The sequence below is a fragment of the Drosophila miranda genome, assembly GCF_003369915.1.
Source record: "Drosophila miranda strain MSH22 chromosome Y unlocalized genomic scaffold, D.miranda_PacBio2.1 Contig_Y2_pilon, whole genome shotgun sequence".
NCBI lineage: Eukaryota > Metazoa > Arthropoda > Insecta > Diptera > Drosophilidae > Drosophila > Drosophila miranda.
Genome location: NW_022881614.1, coordinates 10,528,795 through 10,548,975, shown reverse-complemented (window position 1 = coordinate 10,548,975; position 20,181 = coordinate 10,528,795). Strand labels below are relative to the sequence as shown.

General features: G+C 41.8%; 2 protein-coding genes and 1 long non-coding RNA gene across 6 annotated transcripts in view; 2 read left to right on the top strand and 1 right to left on the bottom strand.

Annotated features, from left to right (window-relative positions):
- The first annotated feature begins 1,418 nt into the window (after positions 1 to 1,418).
- LOC117192260 (mucin-5AC-like) overlaps positions 1,419 to 20,181 on the top strand; it is a 62,831-nt gene continuing 44,068 nt past the window's right edge. The window contains exon 1 of the mRNA XM_033396920.1: positions 1,419 to 3,239. Within this exon, the coding sequence (XP_033252811.1) occupies positions 3,101 to 3,239 (139 nt within the window). The 5' untranslated portion in view covers positions 1,419 to 3,100. The remainder of the gene's footprint in view (positions 3,240 to 20,181) is intronic.
- Positions 4,661 to 6,619, bottom strand: LOC117192261. 4 transcript variants are annotated; one of them, XR_004474264.1, is made up of 4 exons: positions 5,889 to 6,596; positions 5,069 to 5,166; positions 4,888 to 5,007; positions 4,661 to 4,800 (listed from the first exon to the last, which is right to left on the bottom strand). It is a non-coding gene; the product is annotated as an uncharacterized LOC117192261 (long non-coding RNA). The 4 variants fall into 4 exon arrangements; XR_004474265.1 differs by having other exon boundaries at positions 4,769 to 5,007; positions 6,546 to 6,619; XR_004474263.1 differs by having other exon boundaries at positions 4,769 to 5,007.
- Positions 7,058 to 8,329, top strand: LOC117192257 (putative uncharacterized protein DDB_G0277255). The gene is made up of 2 exons (XM_033396919.1): positions 7,058 to 7,902; positions 8,051 to 8,329. The coding sequence occupies exons 1-2, from the start codon at positions 7,222 to 7,224 to the stop codon at positions 8,312 to 8,314; spliced, it is 945 nt and encodes a 314-aa protein (XP_033252810.1). The 5' UTR covers positions 7,058 to 7,221; the 3' UTR covers positions 8,315 to 8,329.

The window sequence follows — 20,181 nt, the reverse complement described above, 5'->3', positions numbered from 1 at the left end:
CTGCGTTTTTAGTTTTCTCGTATCGTCGAAATTGTGGATGCCACAGATTTTCGCCCTTTGTGGGGCCGGAAGTGGGCGGGGCAAAGTTTTGAAATATTCTTGTAGCAGTGACATATCACAGAAGTCTGGATCCAAAACATCGTTACTCTCGCTCTTATAGTCTTTGAGCACTAGGCGCTGAAGGGGACGGACAGACGGACGGACGGACGGACGGACAGACGGACAGACGGACGGACGGACAGACGGACAGACAGACATGGCTCAATCGACTCGGCTATTGATGCTTATCAAGAATATATATACTTTATGGGGTCGGAAACGATTCCTTCTGGACGTTACACACATCCACTTTACCACAAATCTAATATACCCCAATACTCATTTTGAGTATCGGGTATAAAAATAGCAAAACGCGAGAGCTGTAGCGGACAGAAATAACAGTCGGGACGAGATAGGCAGCAGCCCTTTCCTGACAAGCCATTGGACATAACACTCACTGCATTCCTTTGGGCTACAGGTGAACGGTGCGGCTACTTCTGCATATTTCTGCCGGAGGCTCTTACATAGTGGCGCATCGAAGCATCATTTGCATATTTTCTGCTAACACGTTGCGCTTATATCACACATACGCAGCGAGGGTCCCAGCAATCGCCCTGCAGGCAACTTTTCTGAAACTCCATTCGCAGCCCCACTCCTATTGCCCCACTCCTATTGCCCCTTCCTGGCAGACCATCTATCGTCAATCACTCGTCATTTCTCGGCTCGTTGGCTTTTAAATTTATCTGCTGTGCCCAAAGTGGGCGAACCACGAAATTTGGGGGGCAGGATCAGGGGAAATTAAACTAATTTAACAAACCCCGCAATATGCTCCACCGAATACGGACCTTGAGGACTAGACAAGGTATCACGCATTATTCATTTTCCTAAATGAATGTTCGATAAGATCGAGTCTATTCTTTAAAACTTGTAATTTAAGGAAAAGAAAAGTCTAAAAATTCGAAAAACATATTTGAAGTACCTCTGCTCCATGGCAACTACATTGTACATGCATTTTACATTAAATTTGACAAAGCCAAGACATGAACCGCAGACAGGTGGTGCCAAAACGAAAAACAGGAACTAGTTCATTTTCAAACTTAAATTTTACTTTCTTGGTTTAAAATTAAATTTGCATTAAGTTCTTTAATCAACTTTGGAGCAGGAGCCTGCCTGGTGGCTAAATGCAAACGACAGCCGCAGCTGCCACGCGCTCTCTCTCTCTCTCTCTCTCTTGGTACTTGGTACTCGCTCGCGCTCTCCGCACTTGTCTTGGCTTAAACGTGTTTTAGCCAATGCTCTTGCTCTGGTGGCTCTGGCTGTCTCTGGCTTTGGTTTTGGCTTTGGTTGGCTTTTGGTGGGGCTTCCACTTTAACCAAGCCATTCTTCAGTTTGATTCGAAACAGTTTGGTTGTTGCCGCCGGTCGCTTTTTGGTTTTGGCCAAGTGAATGTCGTTCGATTGCCACCAAGACGATATCGTCAAGTCGTTGATTTGTAAGTGCCTCTCCCTCTTCTCTCTCTCTCTATCTCTCTCTGCCGTTGATCGGAGCAAGTGCGTCGGGTTCGGTTTGTTCGTTTGTTACGGGAATTTCGTTTGTTTTTTCGTATGCAAAGAGCGTAATTTTGCATTACCGTTGTTGTTTCGGTCGTCATAAAAAGTGTCCGCGTCTCCGTCTCCCCACCAACCCCTGACGACCCCACGCCTCTTCTGGAGTGGAAAATTTCACTTTGCTTCGAAAGCAAGTTTGCATGGATTATTGCTTGTGTGGCCCCACTGTGCCGGGGGTGCTGCACTGCACTGCAGTGCACTCGTTTCGCCAACCGACAGCCATAGGAGCACCCATCCATCTAAATAGTTACTAACCGAGTATAGCATTGAGATTCTGCTGACCTCCGGCAATAAGTAGAAACTACCATAAAATGCATAGGAATTGTGCATGGCATGGAGAGAAGCCCCTCAAGTTAATTAAAAGTTATTAATTTTTGTATAATTAGCCAAGCCAAGGTCATTGGCTGATAAAACGCGAAAGTTTCTAGAGGTAAAAGACCAAGCAACAGAAAAGAGAAAAATCAGTGACAGCCGCACAGACAAATCAAATAAACGAAACGAAAAATCACATAAACAATTGCAAACCAACCCACAAACAACAACAACAACAAAAAGAAGAAACAAAACGAACCTCCGCAAAGATACATACATATATTATGTGGCTCGTGTTTATATAGCAAAGACAGATTCAAGGTGAATGCTGCCATTATTTTTTGACAGAGTGCTCGAGAGCAACAAGTGAAAATTTATTGGGATTTTTTGCAAGTTCGCGTGCTGCCAAAAGAGTGAATAATACAAAAAATAGATTAAAGAAACGGTGCCAAAAGCATCGAAAAATAAATAAAAAATTCCATTAAAAAGTACATCAATTTGAAATCAATTTTAAGATAGAGAATAAATTAATAAATGAAAGGATAATTTGGATAAGTAGAAATTAATCAAAGAAGAATGTGTAGGGTCTCGTCTCTCAGTTTAATCTAAAAATCTCTGTATTCCATATTTGCGACCAATTAAATATTCCATTCCATTCCATTCAAATATCTATTAGAACGAGTCCATTGACATTGGAGCATCATTAGGCCTCTCCATATACCATATACAGAACTTAGCCTACTCACACACAATTCTAGTTATACATACATATACAGAGAAGAGGCAAAGCAGCCTTGAACCCTTCCTTACATTAAGATCCACAAACAAATCGCATTATTATTAAATATATCTTAACGGTATTCCCAAAACACAACGCTCGCTCCGCGAAATGATTCCAAAAACCCGTCCGAGAGCCCCAGCCTGCCCAAAAACAATTTCTCGCTCTTGACTAAATTCGGCTTTGGAGCCATCAATTAAAAAAAACATACAATAACAAAATGCAAATACCGAACAACAGATAACTTAACGATAATTTACAAAAGCGCTTATAAAAAGCTTCAACAAAAAGTTACAAAAATATTGCAAATTACAAATACAACAACAACATTTTGGATACATTTTTGAGTTGAAAGCGAGAAACAATGTCTGGCAAAGTGAAGCGACCGACGCTGTCAGCGTCGGTGCCCCTCTGCCATAGCTTCTTCTACTTCTTCCCCGGCGGCACCATCATCTGGCTATGTCTCTGCCTCTGCCTCGTCTTCTGCAGCGTCAGCGCACAAGGTGAGTGGGTTTTACATATGTTTTTTTATAAATACCCTTGCACAGGGTATTCTGGCTATCGGCTGACACCTACAGCGCAGGAAACAATCTAATCCGCAAGGGTATCTTTCTATTCGAGCCTTCCTTTATTATATATTTAAGTCATATTCTCTGAAATATTTTGTTATTGTTACTGTGGCTGCCGTCGTTGTCATGTTATCTCTGCTCATATTTTGTGTGTGTTTTCATTAAGAGCAGCAGAAAAAACGAGGGGGAACGTTGTGAGTTGCTGCGGAGACCGCAACTCTAAAGTTATACCCGATACTAAGTCAGTATGGCTCTCCTCCGGCAGACGCCGCTAATATTAAACGACACGACAAGGAGTGCCTGCGAGAGAGACACAAAATCAGTCTGAGCGTGACGTCGGGGGCTGCGTAGCCAGTGCAAATTGATTTGTTCCTTTTGGCTATAAAAATGATCTGATCTGATCCAGATTCAGCAATCTGATAGATATGGTCATTATCTATGATTCTGCGTTTTTAGTTTTCTCGAATGTGCAATATTGTGGATGCAACAGATTTTCGTCCTTTGTGGGGGCGGAAGGGGGTGGGGCGAAATTTTGAGATATACGTTTTATAGTGAGATCTAACAGAAGTGCGGATACCAAATTTGGTTACTCTAGCCTTAATAGTCTCTGAGATTTGTGGATGCCCCAGATTTTCGTCCTTTGCGGAGGCGGAAGGGGGTGTGGCGAAATTTGGACACGAAACGGTCAAGGTCCGATATCACAGGAGTGTGGATACCAAATTTGGTTGCTCTGGCTCTTATAGGTTCTGAGATCCTTGAACTCATATTTTGCAATTGGCAAAGCCGACCATGAAACCTGTGTGTTAGAGAGAGACAGAGCGAGAAATAATGAAATTGTTTTCTTGATTCTGGCTATAATAATTATACGATCTGGTTGAGATTTTACACTCTAGAACATATAGTCATCCTCTACGATTCTGCGTTTTTGGTTTTATCGTATCTTTAAAAATGTGGATGCCACAGATTTTCGTCCTTTGTGGGGGCGGAAGTGGGCGGGGCGAAGTTTTGAAATATTTTTGTAGCAGTGACATATCACAGAAGTCTGGATCCAAAACATCGTTGCTCTAGATCTTATAGTCTTTGAGCACTGGGCGCTGAAGGGGACGGACGGACGGACGGACGGACGGACGGACGGACAGACGGACAGACAGACAGGGCTCAATCGACTCGGCTATTGATGCTGAACAAGAATATATATACTTTATGGGGTCGGAACTGATTCCTTCTGGACGTTACACACATCCACTTTTACCACAAATCTAATATACCCCAATACTCATTTTGAGTATCGGGTATAAAAACCGAAAAAGATACCCAAACTCCGTCTGATTCACCCCGTGCTAATTTATCTCGATGTCGGCGACGGCATTTTCGAGCCGTGAGATTTCTTTCGTGCCGTCTTTTACAAGCCGGAACTTCCCGAAGGTCTCTTCTGATTAAAAGAACAGCCACAATAAATGCGTGTTAAAATTAAAAACTCGAAATTAAACTTAAACTGTTGTGAATTGTCACGAAAAAAAGACGAAAAGAAACGAAACGGATGCGCTTAGTAATAAACCCAAAGAAAAATAAAAACACGTACCAGACTTCCGTGCAGCTAACAAAACACGCGGCGATCTATGTACAGATTGTCAAAATTATCTCTGCCGGGAAGCTCCCGTTTTTAGATGTATCCGTGTCCGTTGGGCTTGTAGTTAGAGATCTGCAAAAAAAAAAACAGAAAATGTTAAGCCAAAAGTTCCAACTATAGAAGAGGAGTCTACCTTTCATCTGATTGCTGGTGGCTTCCCGCACCCTCAAGGCAGGTGACTTTTTCACTCCTTCTTTTTCCAGATGTATTTGTTTTGTGTTGGGCAGAGATCTGCAAAAAGTAAAGGAACTGTGAATAAATTTGCAGTCTGACTAGAGCTAAAAACAAATACGTCAACAACAAATACCGTCAACAGAAAATTTGGTTTCACCTGCAGTTGATTTCGACTTCTTGCCCCCAAGGGGGTGTGCAATTTTGATGGCTTGGCCTTTTTCGGCAACCTTTTTATGGCTCTGAAGCTTTAGGATGACTCCGTCGATTTTTTACAGTGATCTCAGTGAATGTCAATAAACATTTGGTAAGGAGTAAAGAGTAAAGAGAAAAAGAGTTCTTAACCCAGACTTGAGGTTGTTTCGGCGAAAAACAGGACAGTAAATATTTGCTTTGAGTGCTGTTCTGACGAAAGAATTAAGCGTTGCAGTGTCTCGTACATACTGTGCGCACATATGTAATACACGGTGGTATGTGTACAAAATAAACATACCGCAAGGCGGCTTTATTTTAATTAATCACCAAAAAAAAGTAAACCAACACATTCGACTCGAATCTGTTACATCAGACATCGATATACATGCATAATATGCCATGTATGTACAACCTTTCTTCTGCACAACGAATTCAAAATTCAAAAGCTGAGACCAAATTTTGTTGTGGTCTCAAAACAACAAAAGCAGCACTAATAAAATTAACTTGCTAATGATGCGATGATCACACCGCACACCTCGAACACACATACATACATACATACGTATGTAGTATACATACATATGTACATATATTGAGCAGAAATCAAGAAATACAACTTATGGAAATCTACTAGTCACATTTTTAAATGCAGAAACATTTTTGTCGCGCGTGTTAAAGCCAAAAAAACACTAAAGACAACAAAAGCAGAATGGGAAACAAGTTTCTTCCAGCGATCCAACGTTCCACTATGCAAATCAAACAGTAAATACTAAATACAAGCACACACAAATACACACACACCCAAATGCACGACTGGACATGTGTATTCGTATTGGTTATTTTGTAATAGGTTGAGATGAAAACGAAAGTGAAGCCGCGACCTGACTTTGAATGATCTCGCGCCGAACGCACACAGCCCTTCCTTCCATGTTGCCCTTGTTGTCGTCAATTTCACTTTTATTTCTGCCTCTGCATCTGTCCCTTCTTTTCTTTCCAGTAACCGAGTTGTTAACTTTATCGAATTAAAATAAATTCGTTTGCCACTGCCAACGCCACATGTACTCAAGCGAGCATGTGTGTGTTTGTGTATGTAGCATGCTTGAAGAAAGTGAAATGAGAAAGAAATGTGCACATGGGTAAAGTTGTGGCACAACTTTTGCGCTCAAAATCATAACTGTAGCGGTAACAGGTTGGCCGACTCGCTGACGACGACTTAACAAACTCCAAACTTTTTGTCACAGTACCTGAAGTTTTCTCGACCGTCCCACCGGCCAGACGAAGCATTTCGGCGGCTGGATCTCTTGCCCGGCCGCAGACCCTATGGAAATAAATAATTGTTACTTTACATATCTATGTAAATTGGCATTTGCTGCATGCCATAATGATGAGAAACTTGCCAGTGACATTGTTGTCCAACTCCACGAGCATTATTCCAGTGAAAATACACCGCTCCGCACTATTTCAATTTCTGTAACATGAAATGTATGTACATGCGCCGAAAGAGAAAAGTTGCACATTTTTACGATGGCCAATTAAAATACATACATTCGCATTTCCACAGAGCACAGTTACATATTTCCGCTCAACTTTGCTGCACATTAGCTGTGGGCACTCTAAAAAGGAGCGAGAAACGAGTTTAGAGACACAAACAGGTGCAACAGAAGAGTTGCGGCTGGGCTGGTTGCTTTATATAATGTTCAGTTGACTGAAATATTTCCCAAAGTCCGTATGCATTATTTAATAAATATCAATCAATTAATAATTTGATAATAATAAAATAGGACGAGTTGACAGCACTGATCGTCATCGGACCAGCTGATTGTTTGCAACGATATGTGTATATGTAAATATATTTTGAGTAAGTTGGCAGGACCATCAGTGCAAGATATAATTCGTGAAATTCCGCAATATTCATAAAAAATGAAAAATACAAAAAAGAAAACGCCCAATTCAAAAACTCCCAATGCCATGAATATTGAAAAAGAATACTTCGCTGAAAAAATCCAAGGAAAGCGCTTCTTCCAAGGAGAAACGCAGTATTTTGTTAAATGGAAGGGCTTTGGGCCAGAGAGCAGCACGTGGGAGCCAATGCAGAACCTTGGGAACTGCATCCATCTGTTGGCCCAATATGAAAACGATGTCTACTATAATAGTTGCAGCAAACCGGAAGACCAAAAGCCTATTCAAATCTACGATTGGAATAAAAAATGTGTCCAGCTGAGCGAATCCAGTGCCGACGAAACATCGCCGGCTTTTGAACCAGTAACCCCACCAAAAAGTCAAAGGGTGTTGTCAGCCACATCCTCCTCCTTCTCCTCCTCTTCCTCCTCCTCTTCCTCCTCCTCTTCCTCCTCCTCTTCCACCTCAGCCACCTCTTCACAGTCAACCTCTTCGCTTTCCCAACCCCAACCAGATCCAGTTCTGCCTACCAAGCAAACCAAACCCCCACCACAACCATATCTCCCTACCAATAAAAAAAAAGTAAAGTTCGGCGACAGACTGGATGCTGCAAAGAAGCATAAGAAAGACGCAGAGAGGAAGCTATCTACGACCACCGAAAATACTCACCTCAATAGCTCCCTTGAGGGTGACGAGGACTGTGTAAGAAAGGAATTATTTATTATTTAAAAGGACAGGACATCAAACTGAATCCTAGAACTCCACTACTGTGGTTTCGTGTGACTGTTTGGTTTCCTTGCTTTCAAGCAGTAAAATTCATTTGATACTGATTACACTTTCCCCATAACAGAGTACTTCAGAGGATGAGGAGGATGAACAGGATGAAATTTCTGGCTTAGAGCTTGGGCTCAAGCTGGAAAGCGTGATCCACAAATTTCAAGTGAGAGATGATTTGTATCTAGTCGTAAGGTGGATTGGCCGCGATGAGCTTGATATGGTCCATATCGATGAAATAAAAGATTTATATTCACATGAAATAAATCAATATTTCCAGACTATTCAACGGATCAATGATGACCTGGTGAGTTCTGTGTCTGTCTGTTTGCGTGTGTAGATTTAGTTTAACCTGGCCCTGTGCCCATAACCTTAAACGCTCACTTCCGCTCATCGCCAGCTTCTTTTCATAGCTTTACAGTTCGACGCTCGCAGAATTTGAGCCATGAGCCATGAAAACTTCACTTTGCATTCGGGTCAAGATAAATGCCATCGGAATACAAAAACAAAAACACAAGCGAAAACGAAGCATCTCCATCCGGTCTACCACCGAAACAACTTGCTGGAAACGTTTTCCTATATGCCACTTACCATACTGTATCTGCATTTTCTGCAATTCTTCATAAATCATTGATAATGTTAGGGCTGTGGCCACATGACAAATTGTTGTACGCATAGAACATGTTACTTAACAGATTTATGACTGTGCCATAGAAGATTTACGCCAGCTTCTTCAAGGGATACAGAATTCAGTGTAATGTAATGAATTCTCATACCCTACACGTGTCTACACTCACTCTGCTGTTCCTACAATTGTAGATTTCGTGCTCAAGATCAAGTTGCGAAAATTATGAGACTTCGGCTTGGGGTTTTTGGTTTCCATTTGGCTTATCTGTGGCATCTGTTGACAGCTGCTTCCAACGGCGATGGCGACGACGCCTTTGCTTTGAACCTTTCGGCTTAGCAACTGGCGAATCACAGCTCTTATTTCTGCTTTGGCTCCTATCCATGGCATGTTCGTTCGGCTAGAACAAGCCAATAACTCCCTCGCACTATGTAGGCGTTTAAGACGCTCAATGGTTCGTTCAACCTGGGGCCAGAGTCCCAGAAAGAAGTCCGAAAACCCACAATTGTGATCTTGTATTGATGTGCTGAAGACAGAAGAGAGACATGCTCATGCTACTCTCTGGGATGTGTGGTTTAATGGCTGTATCACACTGCTGTAACCTTCAATCAGGCCCCGACTAGACCCATTCGATCCAAACTCAAAGCACCCAAGTGACATGTACACATGGATCGAGGGAGAGACACCTAGACGGAGTAGCGCATGTTGACTGGACTAGCACTAGCACGCCTGTGGCGTGGTCAGGCTAATGTGTCCATTTGGCTGACGCTTGCGCCATTTCAATGTCATTTGTAAGCTGCCTGCTGCTTGCTGATTGCATATTTCAGCAGTTTACACAATTTTCTTGGATTGCATCGCACAGATCATAAGCGAACGCTTTTTGTTGTATTGCTCGAATGAATGTTTGCTTAGATTCGCACTCAGATTGTCCGTACATATAAATATATCTGTTTTTATGGCTAATTAAATGACTTTGGCTAGACCCTGTAACTCATTTAATAGCTGCTTGAATGGCTTACAGCTAATTACAACTTTAATTAAATTAACTTAAAGTGTTTAGAGCATAGGTCAGTCGTTAGTTTGAATTTTAAAAAACATTTAAATCCGTTAACTAAAGCTAGGGTAATCACAAAAAGGCAGTGTAAAGTTACAGATCAGTACGGTCTTAATTCAATCTTTTATTCTTCATGAAGCACAGTTCATATATGAGATATGATTTATAACTAGCTAATATTTCGATTTGTGCTTGGGGTTCATCAAAATTTTAGTGTTTTTTTGGTTGGGTTATTTGGGTTTACCCTTAGTTTGGTCAGGGAATTATCACGTTCATATGCGTTCATTCATACATTAGTGCATAATATAATCAATTATCTCTGTATTTGTACGTCCCAGGCGTGCTGGCACTCGCAGCCCAGCGATCTATTATTATTATACCCGATACTCAAAATGAGTATTGGGGTATATTAGATTTGTGGTAAAAGTGGATGTGTGTAACGTCCAAAAGGAATCGTTTCCGACCCCATAAAGTATATATATTCTTGATCAGCATCAATAGCCGAGTCGATTAAGCCATGTCTGTCTGTCCGTCTGTCCGTCCGTCCGTCTGTCCGTCTGTCCGTCCCCTTCAGCGCCTAGTGCTCAAAGACTATAAGAGCGAGAGCAACGATGTTTTGGATCCAGACTTCTGTGATATGTCACTGCTACAAGAATATTTCAAAACTTTGCCCCGCCCACTTCCGCCCCCACAAAGGGCGAAAATCTGTGGCATCCACAATTTCGACGATACGAGAAAACTAAAAACGCAGAATCGTAGAAGATGACTATATCTTCTAGAGTGCAAAATCTGAACCAGATCGTATAATTATTATAGCCAGCATCAAGAAAACAATTTCATTTTTTCTCGCCCTGTCTCTCTCTAACACACACGTAGCATAGGCGGCTTTGCTTAGAGTAAAACATTAGCGCCTAGATCTCAGAGACTACAAAAGCTAGAGCAACCAAATTTGGTATCCACACTCCTAATATATCGGACCGAGACGAGTTTGTTTCAAAATTTCGCCACACCCCCTTCCGCCCCCGCAAAGGATGAAAATCTGGGGATATTCACAAATCTCAAAGACTATTAAGGCTAGAGTAACCAAATTTGGTATCCGCACTCCTGTTAGATCTCACTATAAAACGTATATCTCAAAATTTCGCCCCACCCCCTTCCGCCCCCACAAAGGACGAAAATCTGTTGCATCCACAATATTAAGGATACGAGAAAACTAAAAACGCAGAATCATAGATAATGATCATATATATCAGATTGCTGAATCTGGATCAGATCAGATCATTTTTATAGCCAAAAGGAACAAATCAATTTGCACTGGCTACGCAGCACCCGACGTCACGCTCAGACTGATTTTCTGTCTCTCTCGCACGCACTCCTTGTCGTGTCGATTAATATTAGCGGCGTCTGCCGGAGGAGAGCCATACTGACTTAGTATCGGGTATAACTGTAGAGTTGCGGTGTCCGCAGCAACTCACAACGTTCCCCCTCGTTTTCCATTGTTGCTGTGCAATTTATTCGCTTCTACCTTCCTGATTTCTGTGTTTCTGGGCTGCCTTCGACTTCGACTGGCGTTCATTGATTTATGTCTGTGTTGGAATTAGGCCCGCTGTCCGTGGCATTTGCTGTTGTCGCTGAGGTTGGAACTAGTTTTGCCATACATTCTCGTATGTGTATGGCATTTTCGAGGAGTGGAGTGGAGTGGCTAGCAGATAGGAAAAGGGAAATTAGATCTGCAAAATATTTTCATTTTGAGGTAGCTTTATTAATTGCCTAACCAAAATTATTGAAATTGCACATCGGCAGCAACAATTTTAATTTCCTCCGCTCAAGACACCGAAAAATAGTAAATTTTCTGATTATGAAACCTTTTGTGTGCGTGTGTGTGTGTGTGTGTACAAATTTTGTTTTGTGTTAGCCAAAAATTTGCATTTGATTTCAGTCTTTTTGTGGCTGGCATTACAACAACACACAGTGGGCTGCAATGTGATAATTTTCTCGCTCGTTTGACCATTTTTGGCTGTGGATGTAATTACGCCCAAGGCAGCAGCAGCGGCAGCCTCATTTATGACGCTTTGCATATGCTAGACAACAAATCGGAAAGAAACCAAAAATGTGTTTTCAATGTTGTGGTTGTTGTTGTAATGCAATTTGTTTAACGCTTCGTTTATTACCAAAAACAGCAGCGATTTGAGGTTAGATGTGTGGCAGCAGCAACAACAACTTTCGGGTCGCGTAGGCAGAGCTGATCCTCTCTCTCTGTTATTCTTTTGGTATAATATCTTGGGTTTACTGTAAATATTTGTGTTCCTCCTTTGCCTTTTCTGCTATGTGTGTCTCCCTTGCGCTCACTTGTGCGAATTTGCAGCTGCCTCTTTCTCTCTGCCTCGCCATGTCCATGTCCCTGCCATTATGTGAGTGTGTGTGTGGGTGTGACTGGCTTGGGTTATTATTTTGCTTGACAGTTTAATATACATACATATTTGGTTATTTGTTCGGTGTTCGTTTTGTTGTGGCCCGGCACGAGTCACAATTTGTATTTCTCGTTGTTATCTCTTGTGTGTTATGTGTTGTTTGTCTGCTTTGTGCCTTCGGGTTTGGGGTTATTGGAACAGCAATTATATGTGGTTGGTGCGGCTGCTGTTGTTGTTGCAATTGCCTTGCATTTATGTGTGTGCGCTGTGAGAGGGAGACAACAAAAGCTGCTCGAGATGGGGGTCGGATTGCCCAACCTGTCTGTGCGATGATTAGCCTGATGGCGATATATCGGCTTACACATCGTTTGGCTTCATTACAAGTGATTGATTGTTTGGATTTATGGTATATTTATCATGTGGTTGCTGGAAATCGTACATATATGAGAGCTGTGAAGACCTAATGGAGGCATTTGGACTTATCCATCCATGAATCTGTTCCTACTCAATTAAAAATTTGTTCCGTCTCAGAAAAATCTAGGGAAAGTACACAACACTAGTAAGGCCTTATAAAACCAACATTTAACGTTGTAACTGGCCTTGTGGCTTGATCTAGTAAAAAGTTTATTTGGTTTCTCTGGCCCCCAAGCTCATTCGTCCATGCCAAGTGCATCCTCAGCCGCAGGTGACCTTGCTTTGTTAATATCTGGTTTTTGGGCTTTATTTGGGTACACACCACGCCATCAGAACGCCAGACGCCGCGGGCTGTCTTCTTAATTAATTAATTTCACGCCCGTTAAAATAATTAAATTTGCCTTTGTTTTCATTCACTTTTACGGGCGCTCTGATTTTCATTTATACTGCAGCATTCAAATTAGTTTATACAGCTCTAAAATAAAACAAAAATGTGTTTTTTCATGTATTTTTCGTTGATCTTTTTCTTCGCAGGTAAAATTTGGCTCTATCAATTGGAACAACAACAAAAAGCAGATGCGTCAAGTTCAGGGTCGACGCTCTTAAATTTACTTTCCTTTTCTTCGTTTTTGATCATTGTCATATCTTTTTAAAGTATTTACAGCAATGTGTATTTACTCGAATGTACCGAAAGTACCTTCTTTCACACATAATTTGTACGCTCGCGAAGAGCTTCTATTAAGAACTTGTTTAAATATTATTAAGAAATTATAGACTATAGTTTAAAGTTAGTACATTACGTTGGACGAATATAACGACGAAGGAATCAATGAAACTAGCTATTATTTGAAACAATAAGTTTGTTATACCGTTTTAAGTTTGAAAGCTCAGTCAGATCTATTACTTATCACAATGAAAAAAGAATTTGCTTAAACAATTTTCCAATAAATATGTGTATTAGTATGGACATTGTTTCATGTGACATCTGATACTTTTTGAGCATATTCATGGTCAAACGGGGCATCGATCGTTTTGAAAAATCACTAACCCACATCAGCCGCATGGCATGGCTCTCAATGTTCAGTGCTGTATCGAATATCCTATTCTAGCCGGACTATAAAAATAAAATTGAACTTCCATTGAATTCGCGCAGATACTTTGCCCAAATGTCAATGGGTTGTTAACCAAAATTGCAATTCAGACAAACCATACCCCCTCGCACTCTTCCGGCAGAAGTGGTTGACATTTTTGCTTGACTTTTTGAATTATTTCCAGCAGCACTGCCCCGCAAACCGTTGCGGTGGGGCAAGGGAAGGGAAATTATTTTGCATTGGTATTTCTTTTGTTGCTCTTTCGGGGTGTGTTCCGCTCCAATGGAATGGGGCGGAGCGGAGGGAGACTGCATTGATAAAAATTAGCTTTATATGTAAATTTCGGCAATTTTCACTGCATTCTTTCGATCCGATTTGAGGTTAGCCCCGGTCTGACAAGTGGGCGCTGTTCAGGTGGGTGGGATCATGCTGAAAATATCTGGGGAGTCACTTAATGGCTGCATTCTTGAATTCATTTTAAGCAACATTTTAAATAATTTAAATTTTAAGAAGATAGAATGATTTAATTGCTTTAAAAAACATACCTAAAATGGATATGCCTGTTGCCATCTTGCTCCCTCTCAAGCGTAACACAGGCTTTGTCTCGCTTTGGGTTATTTTGTAGGTTTCTTTTGGTATTTTCTACGCCTACGATTTCCGCTTTTCGCCCAGCTACAAATGTGCGGCATTTTGTCAACGCGAAACGCTTGTGGCATGACTCACAGGCACCGTTACTGCCAATGTAGATGTCGTTGCCACGCCCCATTGGAGGGCATTGAACGCAATTACTTCTCTTTCTCGTTTCTCGCTTCGGACCCCACTCGAATTGCCATACACCTTTTCGCTTTTCTTTTTTATTGGGATTTCTTGTGTTTTACTGCCTCTCCGCTTTGGCAACTGCTTTTCCACAACGTTTTCTTTCTGCATTTGTTTCGTTTCACTTTCGCGTCGCCAACTTGTTGCAACTGTGCCACTCGGCTGCCAGTTGGTCGTTGCTTTTACGGCTTCCCACTTGGCCGCACCGCCGACCACAGCACCCCACCAGCCCACCAGCCCCCTAGCATCGAACTGTCGGGGTCCACTCGGTGGTCATTTGGGTGCCGGGCACTCGAGCAGAAGTCGTGCTGCAAATCGCGGATTTCTTTTGACAATTTGTGGCAGGCGGTCGCATAAATCATAAACCGAAATGCAACATTTTTGGCAAAAAAAGAAAGTGTTGACACTAAGCGGAAGCGTTGCTGGAAGGGCAGTTGAGGCAGTTGCCATTCGCCAAAGGGGCGAAAGTCGCAGCAAATTGAGTGATTAACACAATGCGAGGGGGGGAGGGGTAATATGTTAAAAAATATATAAAAGATTGCATAAGAGGTGATCAAGAAATATGATCTATGGAAAAACCAACCCACATTTTTATTTATTTATTTATTTATTAAATTAACAAATTATCTGTTAATAATGGTACTTAGTTACTAAAGGCGGAAAAAGATAAGTTAAAAGTTAGCTAAATTTAAATGATTATAAATATTGCATGCAATTAGTTTAAGAGATAGTTTAGGGGATAGGGTTTGACAGAGGGAGTTATAATTATGGCATAAAACCCTAAAAGGTTCATGATCAGCATAATTAGACCTACATATGGGTAGACGGATAGGCCTAAAAGTACGGGTAGGTCTAGATGGACCGGCCAAGTCAATCTGAACCAAGAGAGTTTGGGAGGCAACAGTCCCAAGAAGGAGCTTGTGCACGAACATTACGCCATTGCATATTCTGCGATGGTGCAACGACGGCAGGTCAATAAGATTTAGCCTAGACCGGTAGGGTGGCAAGATTCTACCCAAGTCCCAGTTAAAGTTCCGAAGGGCAAAAATTAAAAATTGCTTTTGCACGGATTCAATAAGAGCCTGCTGCTCTTTATACTGCGGGCTCCACACACAAGAACAATACTCCAATATAGGACGTACTAACGAGATGTACAGTTGTTTCGTAACGTACGGGTCGTCAAACTCCTTGGACCAACGCTTGATGAACGCTAAAACACCCTTAGCTTTATTTACAGTTGCAGCTATATGGGTGTTAAAACACATCTTATGATCAAAAAGGACTCCGAGGTCATTTGAACTCGAAATTTGCTCAAGGACATGATTTCCTAGAACATATGGGACGAAATGAGGAGCGCGACGGTAAAATGTCATAAGTTTGCATTTGGAAAGGTTCAGAAAAAGAAGATTAGTTGAACACCACAATAGTAGTTCACTTAGATCAAGTTGAAGGCGTGTGTGCAAATACCAATCAGAGTAAGAAATACAGATTTTGACATCATCAGCATACATTAGTGTAGTAGAGTATGTTATAACTTGAGGAAGGTCATTCACAAATAAAATAAACAGAAGCGGGCCCAGATGACTTCCCTGTGGCACACCTGAAGTAACATTAACAGTATTTGACAACACGTTAGAAAACAAAACACGTTGAGTACGGTTAGAGAGATAGGACAAAATCCAATCTAGAAGATTCGTTGGGAACCTAATAAAGAGAGCTTGTGAATACGCAGAGCATGGTTCACAGAATCGAATGCCTTGCTGAAGTCCGTAAAAACTACATCCGTCTGCAAACCAATTTGAAAACCACGGAGGATTAGGTTAGAAAACTCAAGAAGGTTAGTCGATGTTGAACGATGTCTGAAAAACCCGTGTTGCGACGGAGATATCAAGCTGCAACAAAGATGTTGCAGTTGCCGGGTGACCAGGAACTCAAGAAGCTTCGGGATGGCGGAAACTTTGCGATACCACGATAGTTTTCAATGTTTAATCTTGAACCTTTTTTGTGAAGCGGAATGATGTAGGACTCATTCCAAATTACTGGGAGACAAGACTGTTCCAAGGAGAGGTTGAAGAGAAAGGTCAAGGGGGGGCAAAGGGACTGGGCACAGTGTTTTAAGATGCAACTTGGTACCTTATCTGGAGATAATTTTTATAGCCAAAAGGAACAAATCAATTTGCACTGGCTTCGCAGCGCCCGACGTCACGCTCAGACTGATTTTCTGTCTCTCTCGCGCGCACTCTTTGTCGTGTCGTTTAATATTAGCTGCGTCTGCCGGAGGAGAGCCATACTGACTTAGTATCGGGTATAACTGTAGAGTTGCGGTGTCCGCAGCAACTCACAACGTTCCCCCTCGTTTGCATTAGACTTGCTACCTTTTTTATGGAGAGGAATTATAAACGATTCCTTCCAGATCGGGGGGAAGCAAGAAGAATCAATGGACAGGTTGAATAGTTTAAGCAAAGGTCCACCCAGAGCCTCGGCGCAGTACCTGAGTACACAACCTGGAAACCCGTCTGGACCCGGTGAAAACACCGGCTTAACTAGTCGAAGATCATGAAGTAGGGAACATTCATTTAACAAGGGACTGAAAATGCCGTTCGACCTCAGTAAACCGTATGGGTACGGATGACCAGACTAGCTTTCCTCAGAATAGGTGGTTTGGAAGAATTGGGCAAAAAGATCGGCAATTGCCTGATCATTATTTGCCGACGTATTACAAAATGATAGCGAGGATCTTTGAGAAGGAACTCATGCACAATTGTATGCTCAGGCCATATTGACGGTTCTAGAGAACTGGATAGTAAAGAATCAGGGAGAAGAATTTTAAAGGATGATATGTTGCGCTTATTATACCAAATACTCAAAATGAGTATTGGGGTATATTAGATTTGTGGTAAAAGTGGATGTGTGTAACGTCCAGAAGGAATCGTTTCCGACCCCATAAAGTATATATCTTCTTGATTAGCATCAATAGCCGAGTCGATTGAGCCATGTCTGTCTGTCCGTCTGTCCGTCGGTCCGTCTGTCCGTCTGTCCGTCCCCTTCAGCGCCTAGTGCTCAAAGACTATAAGAGCGAGAGCAACGATGTTTTGGATCCAGACTTCTGTGATATGTCACTGCAACGTTGTGAGTTGCTGCGGACCGCAACTCTACGGTTATACCCGATACTAAGTCAGTATGGCTCTCTTCCGGCAGACGCCGCTAATATTAAACGACACGACAAAGAGTGCGTGCGAGAGAGACAGAAAATCAGTCTGAGCGTGACGTCGGGCGCTGCGTAGCCAGTGCAAATTGATTTGTTCCTTTTGGGTATAAAAATGATCCGATCTGATCCAGATTCAGCAGTCTCATAGATATGGTCATTATATATGATTCTGCGTTTTTAGTTTTCTCGAATCTGCAATATTGTGGATGCAACAGATTTTCGTCCTTTGTGTGGGCGGAAGGGGGTGGGGCGAAACTTTGAGATACACGTTTTATAGTAAGATCTAACAGAAGTGCGGATACCAAATTTGGTTACTCTAGCCTTAATAGTCTCTGAGATTTGTTAATATCCCCAGATTTTCGTCCTTTGCGGGGGCGGAAGGGGTTGTGGCGAAATTTTGAAACAAACTCGTCTCGGTCCGATATGTTAGGAGTGTGGATACCAAATTTGGTTAATCTAGCTTTTATAGTCTCTGAGATCTAGGCGCTAATGTTTTACTCTAAGCAAAGCCACCTATGCTACGTGTGGATGCAACAGATTTTCGTCCTTTGTGTGGGCGGAAGGGGTTGGGGCGAAATTTTGAGATACACGTTTTATAGTAAGATCTAACAGGAGTGCGGATACCAAATTTGGTTACTATAGCTTTAATAGTCTCTGAGATTTGTGAATATCCCCAGATTTTCGTCCTTTGCGGGGGCGGAAGGGGTTGTGGCGATTTTTTTTTTTTTTTTTTTTTTTTTTTTTATACCCGTTACTCAAAATGAGTATTGGGGTATATTAAAGTTGTGGTAAAAGTGGATGTGTGTAACGTCCAGAAGGAATCGTTTCCGACCCCATAAAGAATATATATTCTTGATCAGCATCAATAGCCGAGTCGATTGAGCCCTGTCTGTCTGTCCGTCTGTCTATATGCAGCTATATGGGTGTTAAAACACATCTTATGATCAAAAAGGACTCCGAGGTCATTTGAACTCGAAATTCGCTCAAGGACATGATTTCCTAGAACATATGGGACGAAATGAGGAGCGCGACGGTAAAATGTCATAAGTTTGCATTTGGAAAGGTTCAGAAAAAGAAGATTAGTTGAACACCACAATAGTAGTTCACTTAGATCAAGTTGAAGGCGTGTGTGCAAATACCAATCAGAGTAAGAAATACAGATTTTGACATCATCAGCATACATTAGTGTAGTAGAGTATGTTATAACTTGAGGAAGGTCATTCACAAATAAAATAAACAGAAGCGGGCCCAGATGACTTCCCTGTGGCACACCTGAAGTAACATTAACAGTATTTGACAACACGTTAGAAAACAAAACACGTTGAGTACGGTTAGAGAGATAGGACAAAATCCAATCTAGAAGATTCGTTGGGAACCTAATAAAGAGAGCTTGTGAATACGCAGAGCATGGTTCACAGAATCGAATGCCTTGCTGAAGTCCGTAAAAACTACATCCGTCTGCAAACCAATTTGAAAACCACGGAGGATTAGGTTAGAAAACTCAAGAAGGTTAGTCGATGTTGAACGATGTCTGAAAAAACCGTGTTGCGACGGAGATATCAAGCTGCAACAAAGATGTTGCAGTTGCCGGGTGACCAGGAACTCAAAAAGCTTCGGGATGGCGGAAACTTTGCGATACCACGATAGTTTTCAATGTTTAATCTTGAACCTTTTTTGTGAAGCGGAATGATGTAGGACTCATTCCAAATTACTGGGAGACAAGACTGTTCCAAGGAGAGGTTGAAGAGAAAGGTCAAGGGGGTGCAAAGGGACTGGGCACAGTGTTTTAAGATGCAACTTGGTACCTTATCTGGACCCGCAGAAAACGATATGTCCATAGATGACAAACCTTCCAGAACAACGCTTTCCTCGAAAAAGGGCAGAAAAATGCTGTTAGCTTGAGGTAGCTGGTACGGATACGGAGTGGATGCGTTGTAAATATGAGACGAGTACGTTGTTTGGAAAAAGTTAGCGAATAAATTTGCAATACCAACAGCAGAAGCTTCTGTTTTGTTCTGGTAATGAAGGGACGGAGGAAAAACGTTTGACTTGCGCTTAGAGTTAACGAACGAATAGAATTTTTTAGGATCACTACGAAAGTTACTACTAAATTGTGAAAGGTAATGATTATAACACAGACTATTGACGGCAAGGAACAGAGAGCGAGCGGAGGAGTATAGAGCTAAGGCCAACGTGGAGCCCGACTTCTGGTACTTTTTATAGAGCCGGGATTTATTATTTTTTAAGTATGACAAATACTTGGAGAACCAGGGAGGCTTGGACGATACAGGTACAGTGATATCTGGAACAAACGTATTAAGGGCGGAGTAAATAGAACTATAAAACGAGTTAACAGTTGCATCTATGTTCGGTAATGAATAAAGAAACGACCAATCAACACGCGAGAGATGTAGATCTAAATCGATAAAGTTTGTTTTGCGAAAACACTTTTTGTGACAAGGAGCCATGGAACTGTCAGCACCTCCAGATTGAGTACCTTCCAGTGATATCAACAAAGTTGGATGGCAAGGATCTTCAGTGATAGATAGTGGGCTTGCTCTAGATACCGTAGCAAGAGAACCATCGTT

Coding starts and splice junctions, on each gene's coding strand:
- LOC117192257 (XM_033396919.1), top strand. CDS start 7,222: ATGAAAAATACAAAAAAGAAAACGCCCAATTCAAAAACTCCCAATGCC. Junction 7,903..8,050: donor TTGAGGGTGACGAGGACTGT/GTAAGAAAGGAA, acceptor TCCCCATAACAG/AGTACTTCAGAGGATGAGGA.